The sequence below is a fragment of the Quercus robur genome, chromosome 4, assembly GCF_932294415.1.
Source record: "Quercus robur chromosome 4, dhQueRobu3.1, whole genome shotgun sequence".
NCBI classification, from domain to species: domain Eukaryota; kingdom Viridiplantae; phylum Streptophyta; class Magnoliopsida; order Fagales; family Fagaceae; genus Quercus; species Quercus robur.
Window position 1 is genome coordinate 55,996,634 of NC_065537.1, and position 14,846 is coordinate 56,011,479.

Consider the following 14,846-nt stretch of genomic DNA (forward strand, 5'->3'; position numbering starts at 1 on the left):
ATGTCAGTTGGCTTGCATTTTCGGCATCTTGCTGTGTTCAAGGGAAATCTGGCTCTGATTGAATTTCCATTTGGTAATCACCTATACCTCCTTGTTCAGGTGATGAGGGAGTATGGTGTGTGGGATCAACTTTTTGCTGTGTAATTGGAAAATGGTAAAGATTTCTTAGGTTTCACTAGGAATGGTGTACCTCTTTTTCGAACAAGCATTGCAATTATTTCATTTGACCCAGAAACTTCACAGGTGAATGATCTTGGTAATCGATGTGGGCCAGTTATAGCTGCTACTTTAATGGAAAGCCTAGTGTTGCTCGATAAAGCAAACATACTATCTAAATGAGAAGAGACATTACTAACAGTATCATAGAATATTGTCATACAAACTGTGATTGAAATGAGGCCATGATACTGCTATTTCCTTTTACTTGTTGTAGGCATGAAAAAACTGGTCTGAATGTAGAAGGGTGAATTTGTTCTTTTTAATATTATCCTCTAATGCTTAAGCCCATGCTTGTGTTAGTGTTTTATTTTGCATCTTGTTATTGCCATACACATTTCAAGATTTGATAATATCACAGGAAAACTACATTTTCCCTTTTGTGTCCCTATTACACAACGAATTAGTAAGAAAAAGGGCTCTTTTTGATAAGCAGTAAGAAAGAAGCTCTAAATCTGATGATGTTAAGAAAGGATCATGGAAGAGCTTTTTTATTTTGATAGGTAAATCATGGAAGAGCTTATTCTTCAAGCATAGGCTGATTTCAAGGTCATGTGTGTTTATTTAAATTGTCTTGTCCTGGCTGGTGACTGTATATCTAAATACATGGTTTTGATCACAAGAAGCTAATTTGTGCAACAGAAACTTCACTTTGAAGTTATATATATGCATTTGAAAACACAAAACAAAGGCCATTGTAGCAAGCCAAACTAATAACAGTGCCTATGTTTTTTTATATTTTTTATTAATTCCTCAGCATGTGAAAATTGGCAAATGCAGATAAGTGATATATGCAGGTAGTTTGGTCTTGACAATAAATAATGTTCTGTTTTGTTTAATACTTGTAAAAAACTCTTTAATTTTTAATTTTTTTATATGTTCTGATATTAATGACCATTTAGACTTTTTTTTTTTTGGCATATTTGAGTCCCCAAAGCTTGATCCTTCCCACAACTGCATGACCAGTGACCACATGGAAGGTATGCAGTTTTATACTTGCATGGCATCCTTTAAACTTGTGCTCATACATCAGTACAGTTTTCCAATAATCAAGTAACACTAACTGTCTCCAAATCGGTATCATTGTCTCCTATTCATCTCTCATCCTGATTTTTATTCTTAATTAATCTGTCTCCCTTGCTTGTTAATCTTACCTTTTTCTCCTATAAAATTGTAGAAACTGAATTTTATTCTGGCTCTACTTGAATTTATTCAAGGTTTCTTTTACCTAACAGCTCTACTCATATTTTTCTTATTAAATTTTTTTTTTTCTGATATATCTTTAGGAATGATTTTGAGTGTGATAATGTGGACTGTGGAGTTTACTTGGGAGTCAATTTAGCTAATTTGGTGTCTACATTAACTCTAAAAGCTCTTAGCATTGATGATCAATATGGTTTCCTTTTTTTTTTTTTTTTTTTTTTTTTTTTTGGGTCTATATGCTTGGTCAGTTTTTATTTGTATATAGATAATTGTAAAACTTTTGGAGATTTTTTCTGGGAATTCTTTCACTTAGATCATTGTAATAACTCCTTGAAATTTGTGAAAATTCTCTATATATAATTTTCCTGTGTAAAGTTAGCTGATTTTTATTAATGCCTGCATTTGCAATTTACATTTGGTTATTGGTTTGTGTTGAACAATAGAATTGGTGAGGGAAACTCTCTTGCTGTTCTGTTTTGTTGGTTCTTTTCTTGATGATCCCTTTGGTTACCAAGAAAGTTTAACAAAAAGAGAAGTAAAACTTTGAATTCAGTGAGAATAGAATTTGTAATACTTTATATGTCTTTCTGGTAAAATCTTCTCCTCTTTTCTTTTGTAATTAAATTCTGTGCAGTATCATATTGATTTTTGTTTTCTTTTGTCTTGGTCCTTTGTTCTAGCTCATTGAGTTTATTTGATTTGCGCCTCCAGACTTACTTAGTATCTTCAAGGGTAGTGTAGTGATTTGATGGATTAAAACTATAAGCTTGATTACCTTGCTTTTCCAAGTTAGGCTTATACTTATAATAAATTTCTTTCATCAACTTGAAACTGACATATTTTTTTCACCTTTCAAATTCTATATTTCTAGCAGATACATCTTTCGCTGGCACCAATTGTCTCCTATAATTTTGTAGAATTACAATTTCTTAATAGAGCTTCATTCCTAAATCTTTTCCTATTTCTTTACAAGCACTAGTATGAGAAATAACATTCTCCACTTGTCATTGTCCCATTAATTTCTGAACTCCACATCATCCCTAACATAGCAGCATTCTGCATCTTGCAAGCAGACTTTACCTATTTTCTGAATTCTCAATTAGTTACAACTATACATTTTGTAGTTGTAATAGCATATATACTTGGATCTATTCAATTCTGGTTTTAACCAACATCTGAGAGCAAATTCTCCTTAATGGCCAACCAATACACAAGAGAGTAATTGGTATAGCTTTTGCGCAAAACATTGTACAGCTCCTATTGAATTGTGTTCAGTTAAGCTATCCCTACAATAGCAAAATTGGACACTTTTACTTTAATTAACCTTTTAGTCTTTCTGCAATTCCCATGAGAAAGTGGCAGGGTACTGTACTTGGTGGGGTTTTATAACACAGTCCTGCCTTCTTTTAGGAACTTCTTACAAACAATTCACTAACCTTGTCCTAACTGTTTATCTTGAATTCAAGTATAAATCTGTCAATTATAATATGCTAAGAAGTAAGAACTGTAGGGATGGGATTTTTTGAATGGTTTTTGGCCATCCAAAGCACAAAAAGAGTGTATGATGAAGCTAAACCAGCTCCTATGTAGTTATGTTTGGTTAAGCTGTTTCATACGATAATAAATTTAAAATATATTTGTGCTTTACCTTTTATCCTTTCTGCAAACCCCTTGATAAACTATTAAACTGGCAGGTTAGTTCTAGTTTACGTTTTTTAAATTTTTACTTTTTAGCAGCATGATGCTCTTGCTTTCCTGATTTAGAACACAGAAAATATGCAGTTTCCAAGTAACCCATTTTGTTCTGTTTTAAATAAGAGCTGTTGAAAAGGAGTAGCCAAGTGCTTGTTTAGTGAGCTTTACCATTCCAAGGTCATGCATTTAACCTTCCCTGGTTCAAGCTACATGGTCTTTTGTTTGCTTCTGTAGTGCATTTAACCTTGATATTGACAATAAGAAGCTAATTTATATGACAGAGAGTTGGTCCCAAGATATGTGATCTTTGCTATATCATCTTATCTCTGGCCTTAAGAGATTTATCTAGATAAGGAATGTTATTATTTCATGCTTAGATGGGTTCAATCACATGTTTATTATCCTTGGATGCGGATCAACAAGTTTAGCTGCTTAAATGCTGTGTTTCTGTTAGTACTGTTGTGTTCTTTATCCTATAAAAATGCTATGGTTTATACTGCTATGGAATCTGTTCACTAAACTTGTTTGGTTGAAGAGAGGAAGAACTTAAAGATATATAGCTGTTAGGTCTTGAGGTGCATGAAATGTGTTTCTCTAACTTTTGTTTGGTTGGACAAGAAGAATTTAGGGGCATTTACAGTTCAGTTAGCTTGTCAAATACCTTAGCTTTGAGACAAGCTTTAGTGGGAGTTTAAATCAACTTATAAGTATTTTTAATGATGCAGGCAAATATCTTTGTTTTTTTAAGTTAACATCCATGAAATAGAATACTTTATGGGACTATATTTGACCCCTTGAATGGACATCAACTAGTCAGCCTTTTACTTGCACACTTTACAACTGGTTCTATCTACATGGTCTTTCGTTCACTTCTTGATTCTTGAACCTAATACAAGATCTCCAATTTTTAAACTCTCCATCTCTGTCAGATATAACTTTCATTAACATGAGAAGATTTTGTCTAAATTTTCTCCTATGAATTTGTAGAATAACAATTTCTTTGACAGAAATTCATTCCTGAATCTTTTACTACTTATCTATAACCTCAGGTTATAGAAGGTAATTGCAAATATTCCTATCTTGTTATTAAGAATTCCATCCTCTTATTTACATGGTCACCATCTCGTTAATGTAGTAGCATTCTGCATCCTGCAATCAACTATGCCAGATATCTCGATCCTATATCAAATATAACTATGAACTGCTGAACTTTTCTCAATTGTTTGATGGAATATACATGGATCTATTTAAATGTGCATTGCACCAAAAACTGAGTCTGCATTCTCTCCTTTATGGCCAACCAAAGCACAAAAGAGTATTTGGTACAGATTTTGAGCAAGAAATTCTGTGTAAGCTCCTATTTATATTATTGGTTATATTATTTCCTACAAGAGTAATATTGGATGTTCCTTGTTGTTTACCCTTTTAGTCTTTCTGTAATTCCCAGGACAATGTGGCAGATTGTGTTTGTTGGTGGAGTTTACAACACAGGATGCTACTTTTACGAACTTATTCTCTCAAAAATTCACTAATCTGATCGTCACCATTTATTTTAAAAGTCAAGGGCCAAACTGCCAATTGGACAACTATGATGTTAAGAACAATAGAGGTAGGTTGTTTTTGAACTGATTATGGCCAACCAAAGCACAAAATAGTGTCTGGTGTGTGGTAACTATCTCCTATCTAGGCATGTTCAAATAAGTATTTTCATATGATAATTAATTCTAAATTATTTGTGATTGACCTTTTAATCATTTTGTAATCCCCTTGATAGAGCGATGGGTTAAGTCTACTTATTCTAAATGATGGTTTGTGAGTTTAGGGGAAAAAAAAAATTTAGCAACAACATCAACCTCCTTGCATAGAATGATGTCATCCCCTACAGACTTCTAAATGATAATTATTTAATCCCTCAGCATGTTAAATTGGCACATGCAGACAAGTGAAGAAGCTTATTTGTAGATAGTTTGGTCTTGACATTGGATAAGGATCTGCTTTGTTTAATACTTCCTTATTGCAAAGCAAAATAAAATAATTTGTTTTTTAGCACAGTTTAAGTCCTCAAAGCTTGACCCATGCCCACAACTGCTTGACCACATGATGGTATGCAATTGTTATACTTGCATGCATGACATCCTTTTATGTCCAAGAAAAAGATAATCAATGGAGTTTTTCAATAATCAATTAAAAATAACTCTATCTCTAAATTAATATCATTGTCTCCTATTCATCTCTCATCCTGATTCTTATTGTTCATTAATCTCAGTGTCCCTTCCTTGTTAATCTTAACTTTTTCTACTATAATGAGTCTGAATTTGATTCTGGCTGTACTTGAATTGATTCAATGTTTCTTTTACCTAAGAGATCTTCACACATTCTTCTTTATATATATATATATATATATATATATATATTCCATTATATATCTTTAGGATTAATTTTGAGTGATATAATATGGACTGTGGAGTTGATTTGGTGTCAACCAAGCTAATTTGGTGTTATACATTAACCCTAAAAGGTCTTGCATTGATGATCAATACGGTCTCCTATTTACTTTTGCATGTCTGGTGTATTTGCTTGTTGAGTTTTTGATCTGTATATAGATAATTGTACAAGTTTTGGGATTTTTTTTTTCTCGGAATATTTCACTTAGACTAGTGTAATAACTTGTTGAAATTTGTGAATATTCTCTGTATATAATTTTCATGTGTAAAGTTAGTTGATTTTCATCAAATGCCTGCATTTGCAATTTACATTTGGTTATTGATTTATGTCGAACAATAGAATTGCTGAGGGAAAATTCCTTGCTGTTTTGTTTCGTTGATTCCTTCTTGATGATCCGTTTGATTATCAAGAAAGTTTAAGAAAAAGAGAAAACTTTGAATTCAGCGATATTAGCATTGGTAATATTATTATATGCCTTTCTGGTCATAATTTCTCTTATATTCTTTTGTATTTAAATTCTGCACAGGCTCAAATTGGTTTTTGTTTTCTTTTGTCCTGGTCCTTTTTTCTAGCTCATTGAACTTAATAAGTTAATATCTTTGCAACTACAAGCTCGATTACTTTGCTTATCAAGTTAGTAAATTGGCAATTTCCGGCCAATTTACTCTTAACTCTCCTCTACCCCCGCTTCATCCAAACTGGCCATTAATGTAGAACAGGTGGACCAAGCATTTCCTTGAATAAAGATATCATCATGATTCCCAACAAATGAGCTGCAAGCAATGAAAAGTAACAGAACAAAACCACCAGTGGTTTGAATTGCATGAAATTGGGCAAGTTGAAAAAAAAAATGACGTGGGGACCAAAACTCATACTTCTAGCCATGACTTACACCCTATGACTTCGTTTAGGCTTGTAATTAAGACAACTAAAAGAAAGAGCCATGAAACAGAATCAACATCATCTTTGGCATTTTAACAAATAGTAATCTCAAAGTGAATTTTGGAGGAATTAACAGAACCCACAAAAAGGAAGGTGGATATGAAAGAGAATTCTGGATGGATGAAAGTAAGGTAAAAAATATATAAAGAATTTTGGATAAGGAATCAAAAGAAATTTGAAGAAACTAAAGTAGTATCCAAAGAAGTTCAAAGACAAAGCACACGGTAAAAGGAATCCTTGTCAATGAACATGAAATTGAGAGGAAGTCAATCAAGAAACCCAACCTTGATTAAAGAACCCCATTCTTGGCCGACGTTTATGATCAGTTTTTAATGGAATACCAAGTGGAAGTCTCTGGGAAACTATAAATTCAGGAACTTTTAAGTGTTTGTTTGGATTGAGGGGGAGGGAGAAGAAGTAGTGTAAAATTGGCCGGAAATTAAGAACATGCCATAAGTTGACAGAAGTAAATATTGTAAGAGAATTTTCCTGTGCAGACTAAAATCCCCAACAAAAAATTCAGATTTTGTTTATCAAAAAGGGGGGGGAAAATCAGATTTTGGTTCCGTCCATACTATTGACTCAGTCGTGAGTTGGTGTAACTTGTTCTTTGAGTTGATGGTGTAACTTGTTCTTTTGAAACGTAAAGAACGGAATGTGGTAGTATCCGTTTGGATACACGTCCACGTTTTCAGCTTAGTGGGTTTTCAGCGCTTTTTTTTTTTTTTTTTTTCAGCCGCAGTTGTTGATCTATTCTCTCATAAACAGTATACTCATGTACTATTTATGAGACTCACAATTTTTACTTTTTAGTAAATTTTTTATTAAAAATGAGTCTTACAATATTATTTATATATTTAAAAATTATTTTACTACAATATTTTCAATTTCAGTCAAATAAGTTTTATCCAAGTGAACCCTAGTCTGAGAGTTTGACTGGTGTGCGTGATTTTTTGAGTTGTACGATTATCATCTAGATGTCCATCTAACGGTTAGATTGGTGTTGAAGTGATATTGAAATAGAAACATGATAATAGCTACACGTTTTAAACCAATGTGTAAGAAATAGACTAGTCCAAAAGTACAGGAAAAAAAAAGAAAAAAAAAGAAAGAAGTCAGTAGTCCTTGACAGGAATTCTAGAAATGCTTTTCTTCTATAGCTTTATGGCAAGACAAGTTTTTCATCTCTTTCATATACCATTAATCATTATAATTCTTCTGGAATTTTTCAGTAATTACCATTTGTGTGGTTGTAAGTTAGAGATTGATGCTTACCAATACTAGAAACCCCTGGCTCTTCTCTGTTTTGCTTTTAATCCTGTCTTACCATTTAGCATGCTTCTCTACTGCAGGTGATACCCTTTCTGCAGCTGAGTCTCTTTCAGCGAGTGAGAGCATAGTATCTCAAGGTAGCATTTTTGAACTCGGTTTCTTCAAACCAGGTACTTTTTCAAACATCTACCTAGGAATATGGTATAAGAAGTTTGATGTCAAGGTCAAGGACATAAGCATTGTTTGGGTAGCAAATAGAGAAAACCCTTTGACAGAACCATCTTCTTCAAGACTTGAACTGTCAGAAGATGGCAATCTTATCCTGCTTGACAGATCCTCCAAGAAACCATTTTGGTCAACAAATTTGGCATTTCCAATGTCAAATTCAACTGAAGCAATAATTGGTGATGATGGAAATTTTGTTTTAAGAGACAAGTACAATGTGTCTACTATATATTGGGAGAGTTTTGATCATCCAACAGACACATTGTTGCCGGGTGGAAAGCTTAGGATTGATAAGATTACTGGAAAATCAAAGCAGCTTATTTCATGGAAGAATTCAGAAGATCCTGCACCGGGTATGTTCTCATTTGGCTTAGACCCAAATGAAGACAGTCAATATATCTTAGAGTGGAATAGATCCCAAAGTTATTGGAGTAGTGGAATTTGGAATGGAAGATTTTTCAAGTTGGCTCCTGAGATGACACAAAATAGTATCTTCAACTACAGTTTTGTGTCAAATGAAAATGAAAGCTATTTTAGTTATTCTCTTAATAATAGTGCTTTTATCCCTTCTAGGTTTGTCATTAATTTTTCAGGAATGATCCAGCAACAGATGTGGTCGGACAGACCTTGCATTTGGAATACATTTTGGTTTCAACCAAGACAAAAGTCCAATGTCTACGCTTTTTGTGGAGCATTTGGCATGTTTCATGAAAATGTATCAAACCCTTGTCAATGTCTACAAGGTTTTGAACCATTTTCGGTTCAAGACACCAAACTAAATGATTGGTCAGGTGGTTGTGTGAGGAAATCCCCTTTGCAATGTGAGGATAGTATGAATACAAACGATGAAAGAGATTGGTTCTTGAAAAAATCAAATGTGAGATTGCCTGTAAATTCAAAAGCAAATCTTACAGGGAGTGCTACAACATGTGAATTGGCTTGCATGAAAAATTGTTCTTGTGCAGCTTATGCTTATAATAGCAGCAGTGGGTGTATGATATGGGAAGAGGCTCTTTTGAACTTGCAGCAACTCTCAGATGGTGGTGAGGCTGGACAAGATATCTATCTCAGACTTTCTGCTTCTGAGCATCGAAGTACTTCCCTTCGAGGTACTGAAAGGCAGGATGAGTGCAATGGCATATACACAAACTCATGTTATCTTGTTTTCTGCAAGAATACTTCATTCTTGGTTATGGTTGAGCTAACATTGGTTCTTATTATCATAATCAGGCAACAAATGGGAAGTATGGGTCATTGTAGGCGTGTTGCTCCCTGCAACAGTGCTTCTGTCATGGCTCTGCATTTGTTTTTTAAGCAAGGGAAAGGTCAAACCCAAAGGTAAGCATAAGCTCTAGCCATAAATAGAAATCTGTTTCTGAATGTTATAAAATTATTATTCTTATTTTTAATTTGTTGGATCAGTTTTATTGGATCAGTAACAATGAAAAGAAATCTGTGATAGGTCCTTATTCTTAGTACTCAACACTCCTGGCAGGGCAATGAAAAGCTTTTACCATTTTTGTCAACGGAAAATGTTTCCTAGAAAACATTTTGGATTTTCTGGTATCTGGTCTGGCAGAAAACAAATGAATTGAAAGCATTTTCTGTGTTCAACGAAAAACATGTCCAACAGAAGGTGTTTCTGGAACATTACATACTTAACAAACCATTTCAAATAAACTCCACACCACAAAAAATTTCTCAAGATTGTTCATTGACTGTTTATCAAATCAACTTTTTTGTTCCAACCAGTTGCTTTCTCACTTTGCATAGATCCTAAAATTGGGGTTTGTTTTCCAATTTGAGACTCCCAAATGACCTAAAAAATAGAAAACCTTTTCCTAATCAGTGTATGTTTTTGTGAATGAAAGCTTTTATATATATAATTATTTAAAATTACAGAAATTTTTTTAGTGATTTTCCATGTTAGCCAAACAACATAAAATGTTTTTTGGCTCATTTTCAATGTCATGATTAAATGCAGAAAATGATCTAGTATTCTAGAAAACGAGTTATTTTCTACAAAACGTTTTCCATCAAACAAAATAAGCATTAGTCTCATCAGTTGGCAAAGGTAGTGTTCAAGCTCTTGAACATTGGTGAACCTCATGCAGATTTTACTAAATACACCCCTAGGAAGGGTTGACCTTTGCAGTTATTTAGTCATTTATGTGAAATGGGAATGAAATATCACATTGTTAATAGTTGTGTTTTAAAACGAGCAAAAAAATTTCTTTACCTTTGTGTACTGACACGGCTCGTAGTAGTTGAACTTTGGTTAACCTTTTCCTGTCACCTTATTAATTGATTTTATTAGACCGAGCACTGTATTTAAGTGGTGAAGTCTTATCATTCTACGTCAAACAGGAGGAAAGGATTCAAGCAATGATTTACGGTTATTTGATTTTAGTGCTGAAATCCATGCAATTAATGATGGATCAAACACTAAAGATTGTCTGAAGAAGAGAGGGAAGAAGGATGTGGAGTTACCACTATTCAGTTATGAGAGCGTATCAGCTGCAACTAATAATTTCTCAGATGCAAATAAGCTTGGAGAAGGAGGTTTTGGACCTGTTCACAAGGTACGATCCATTCTCCTAATCAATGTGATCTACATATTATAAGACAACCAACAATGTTAAATTTTCATGAAAGTTCAAAGAGATTGTGATTCACTTTCATAGGGAAAATTACTCAAGGGGCAGGAAATTGCAGTGAAGATGCTTTCAAAAAGATCTGGACAGGGGCTTGAAGAATTCAGAAAGGAGATAACACTAATAGCAAAACTCCAGCACAGAAATCTAGTCAGACTCTTGGGTTGCTGTATCGAGCTAGATGAAAATATACTAATATATGAATACATGGCTAATAAAAGTCTGGATTTCTTCCTTTTTGGTGTGTATTTTTCCATCTTGGTATTTTTTTTCTATATATATTTGAATATTCTGGGTTCTTGAGTACTGATTTTCTTAGCTGTTATGCCATTTGAAAAGATCCAACCAAGAAACAGATGTTAGATTGGGGGGCACGCATTCACATTATTGAAGCGGTCGCTCAAGGGCTTCTTTATCTTCATCATTATTCAAGAATACGAATCATACATAGAGATCTAAAACCCAGTAACATTCTCTTGGATAATGAAATGAACCCGAAAATATCAGATTTTGGCTTGGCTCGAATATTTGGAGCCAATGAAACACAAGCAAACACAAACCGGATTGTTGGAACTTAGTAAGTATGAAATCAACTTCTTATCTAATATATATATGCAATTGCCAAATAAATTTATTGAGCAAGCCACTAAAATAATCAAATATTGAATTTTGCAATCTAGTGGGTACATGTCTCCTGAATATGCTGTGGAGGGCCTCTTCTCTATAAAGTCTGATGTGTTTAGCTTTGGGGTACTACTTTTAGAGATTGTGAGTGAAAAGAAGAATACTGGTTTCTACAACAGCGCGTCACTCAATCTTCTTGCATATGTGTGTAGCTTTTATAACCTTTCAAGTTCTTTATGTTTTTGCACAGTTTTCTAAATTGAGAAGTTCGTAGTAATAAATATACATTTATTTGAAATGAAACAGGCTTGGGAGCTGTGGAGATATGATCGAAGTTCGGAATTGATGGATCCAACAATAGGGTATCCTTCTTCCACTTCTATTATGTTGCGATTTATTAACATAGGGCTTCTCTGTGGCCAAGAAAGCCTGAGTGATAGACCTACCATGTCTAATGTGGTCTCATGGCTTAGCAACGAACATGTTCCTCTACCTACACCCAAGCAACCTGCTTTTACCACTGGCCGGAATATGATGGACACAAATACATCAACTAACAGCGCAGCAAATTGCTCAATAAACAATATTACTGTTTCTATAATGGAAGCTCGATAACTATTTGGTGTATCAAAGTCAAATTCATTTTGTAAAATCTAGTTTTTTTTGTCTAATTTTTATGCATATGGATCTACTACACACTTTTTTTTTTTTTTTTTTTTTTTTAAATTACTGAATATTTATGCAAAATATTATTTGACATTCCTTTGTGATTAAACTTATAGAATAAATAAATTAGCGATTGGCCACAAAGTTTAAAAAACAAATATGGCTGGGAGACTAAAAATCAGTCTTGGCTCTGTAAAGAAAAAGTGCTCTACAAAACTAAAACCCAAAGCCCTTGTGAAAAAATTGTGTGATATTTTCGTCTTAGCTTTGGACACACACTTTAACGTCCATTCTCTGCCCCAAGTATCAGAGAAAACTTTCTAAGCTTCCTCTGCTTGATCTCGCTCAAGCAGGGTTTTGCTTGAGCAGGCCATTTGCGAGAAAGGAGTAAAATCTCAGGTTGATGAAGTAACAGCAGCTGACTAGCTTGCTTAAGCCAGATCTTCATGTGCCAATTCTTCGATTTTCTTCACAAATTGATCATGAAATACAATCTTGACTCAGAAGATATTGTCACAAATATTTGCTAATTTTAATCCTAAAAGATTTATTCATCCATTTTTCTTAAGGACCATGTGCTTCACCCCTTATTAGGATACCTCCATTCTTTTTAGTCTCAAAATCAATTTACAATCTATAAGAGTTGGTCCAGTGATTTCACATAAATGGTGACAGATTTAAGAGTAAACTTATGCAGATGATTCTTTCTTTATAACTTTTTAAATATACTTTTTGGGAGAGGTGGTTTGTGTACCGTGAGCCATGATTTAACCTACATTGTGAATCGAGACTTGAGAGATTGGGGAGGGGGAGTATGTCACATAATCAGTCCTCAACCTATGGAATTTGCAAGCATTGGATGTGGCCTTGACGATAATGGGATACTACGTTAATGTCTCATGAGAGTCCTACTGCTGCCCAACCTATGAGAGTCCTTATTGTTTCTTCTTCTTGGTTATCTAGTAAGTGAAGAGATTATGTTTAGCACTTCAATACATTGAATTTGTTGAGATGATGACACGTTTGGCCATGTTTTGTCATTTCAACCTGTCCAGTACATTGGAGGTACTAGACCCATGCCAAGTCCTTTTGGTAAAACTCGAAAACCAACTGAAGTTTTGAGTGTAACACTTAACATTTTTGTAATATTATTTTATGTGTGAATTGGTAAATATTTGTGAAAAAAATATTGAGTTTCTCATTTGATAACAAGTGTACATATTATTTTTAAATTAAACAGTACTAAGGAATTATTCAAATCTCTAAGATGTTAAGTAGCATTCACAATAAGTTCAATGTTGTCAATCATTAAGAGCAGACATCATAAGTTGAAACTCTCTCTAAAAAAACAATAAGCTCAACCAATGTCTATTATTTACTTCAAATTTTGGTAACTCACCCCAACCAATAGTTTACTAGTAAAATAATACCACTCATTAAAAAAAAAAAAATCAAATAATACCCCAACTCCATTTTTTAATCTAAGTACCCAAGTACAATTCCTCACTGACTCTCTATCTCTCTTCTTCTGAAAATGTCCCAAATGAGAGAACCATGTTGATAACCACTGATCCTCTGAAAAAGTAAGAACCATCTCTCGGACGACATCGTACTAAACATCTTGATAACGTTGGGTGTGCACGCGAGTGAAGTTTTACATTGAATAATGATGAGAAGAATGAGTAATTAATATAACATAATTGAGCACATATCCATAGGGCTTAGACTTTTTGGGTTAAAATGTGTCTCTATATGTTATATTAATTAATCAAGGAAGCTCCTTAGAGTTTTTATCTCCCCTACAACTAGTATCAGAGCCTAGGCATTTGCAACGCCATCAAAGGGGCACAGACAGGGGTTTGCTGATTACTCTGTTTTATATAGCAAGATTGTCCCAACTTCATTTTTGCTTTGGAGGCCCCTGTTCTGTTTCTAGTGATCGTCTCTGTTTGACATGGAGACTATATTGGCAGTTAGAAGATTTTGGAAACTTGTTTAAGCCTTTGGGCTTAGGAGTCCTATAACGTATGACTGTCTGATGTGGTCCTTGCTTTGTTTCAATAAAAATAGTCTGCTAGTTTCCTTTTTTTTTTTTTTTTTTAAATAAAAAAACACCTTAATCCTTTTGAAGATTTCATGAACAAACATACTTTTTCAAAAGGTTACTTCCTTTTAGTGTTTCTCTCTTATAGTGTTGCAAATGTTTAGATGGTAGATCTTACTTCAATCCAAAATAAATAAATAGGTAAACATGGAGGGAAACTAAAACAAAAACGAAAAAAAGAAAAGGAAAAGAAAAATGAAGATTTGAAACGAGAATGTTGAAAATGGGATGTGGAAGTGCTTATTTGGTGAGTAGGTCTTGTGCTTAATTCTCTATTTGGAAGTGATTATTTGTTGTTATCAATTTCTTTGGATAAAATAATAATAATTTTTTTAACAAAATATGCAGCAAACATTTTGTTTACATCAATTATTTATTTATTTTTTAAAGTTGGGCTTAAAAATTGTGGTTGCACCAAGTGGTTTCACCAAATTACAACAATTCTTTCTAAGCTATGATTGCACCAAGTAACTTCATCGAATTACAACAATATTTTGGATAAAAACAATTTTTTAGATAGAGATAACAACTTATTTGTTTTTATCACTTTCATTGGATTAAGTTACAATAAATGTTTTAACAAAATATGCAACATACATTTTGTTCATATCAACTTAAAATATATATATATATATATAAACTTAATTGTCATTATACATATATTTTTTAAGAAGAATGAAAATTACCAGAGCCAATAAAAAAAGAAAATTCATAGAAAAATGTGTAGTTGTCAAGTAGAAGAATAGTATTAAAAAAAAAAAAAAAAACCACTTTCATTGGAAGGATATACACGCTATATA

General features: G+C 33.4%; 1 protein-coding gene across 1 annotated transcript; it reads left to right on the forward strand.

Annotated features, from left to right (window-relative positions):
- LOC126722207 (receptor-like serine/threonine-protein kinase SD1-8) lies at positions 1 to 11,988 on the forward strand. The gene is made up of 10 exons (XM_050425353.1): positions 1 to 73; positions 170 to 256; positions 4,562 to 4,723; positions 7,854 to 9,107; positions 9,229 to 9,336; positions 10,366 to 10,580; positions 10,683 to 10,893; positions 10,992 to 11,229; positions 11,333 to 11,480; positions 11,583 to 11,988. Exons 1-10 carry the CDS (start codon positions 1 to 3, stop codon positions 11,889 to 11,891), a joined length of 2,805 nt encoding a protein of 934 aa, XP_050281310.1. The 3' UTR covers positions 11,892 to 11,988.
- The last annotated feature ends 2,858 nt before the right edge of the window (positions 11,989 to 14,846 follow it).

Excerpts from the sequence above, each read along its gene's own strand:
- LOC126722207 (XM_050425353.1), top strand. The coding sequence starts at position 1 with ATGTCAGTTGGCTTGCATTTTCGGCATCTTGCTGTGTTCAAGGGAAAT. Across the intron at positions 257-4,561 it reads TTCACAGGTGAATGATCTTG|GACAATGTGGCAGATTGTGT; the intron begins GTAATCGATGTG and ends TGTAATTCCCAG. Across the intron at positions 11,481-11,582 it reads CACTCAATCTTCTTGCATAT|GCTTGGGAGCTGTGGAGATA; the intron begins GTGTGTAGCTTT and ends GAAATGAAACAG.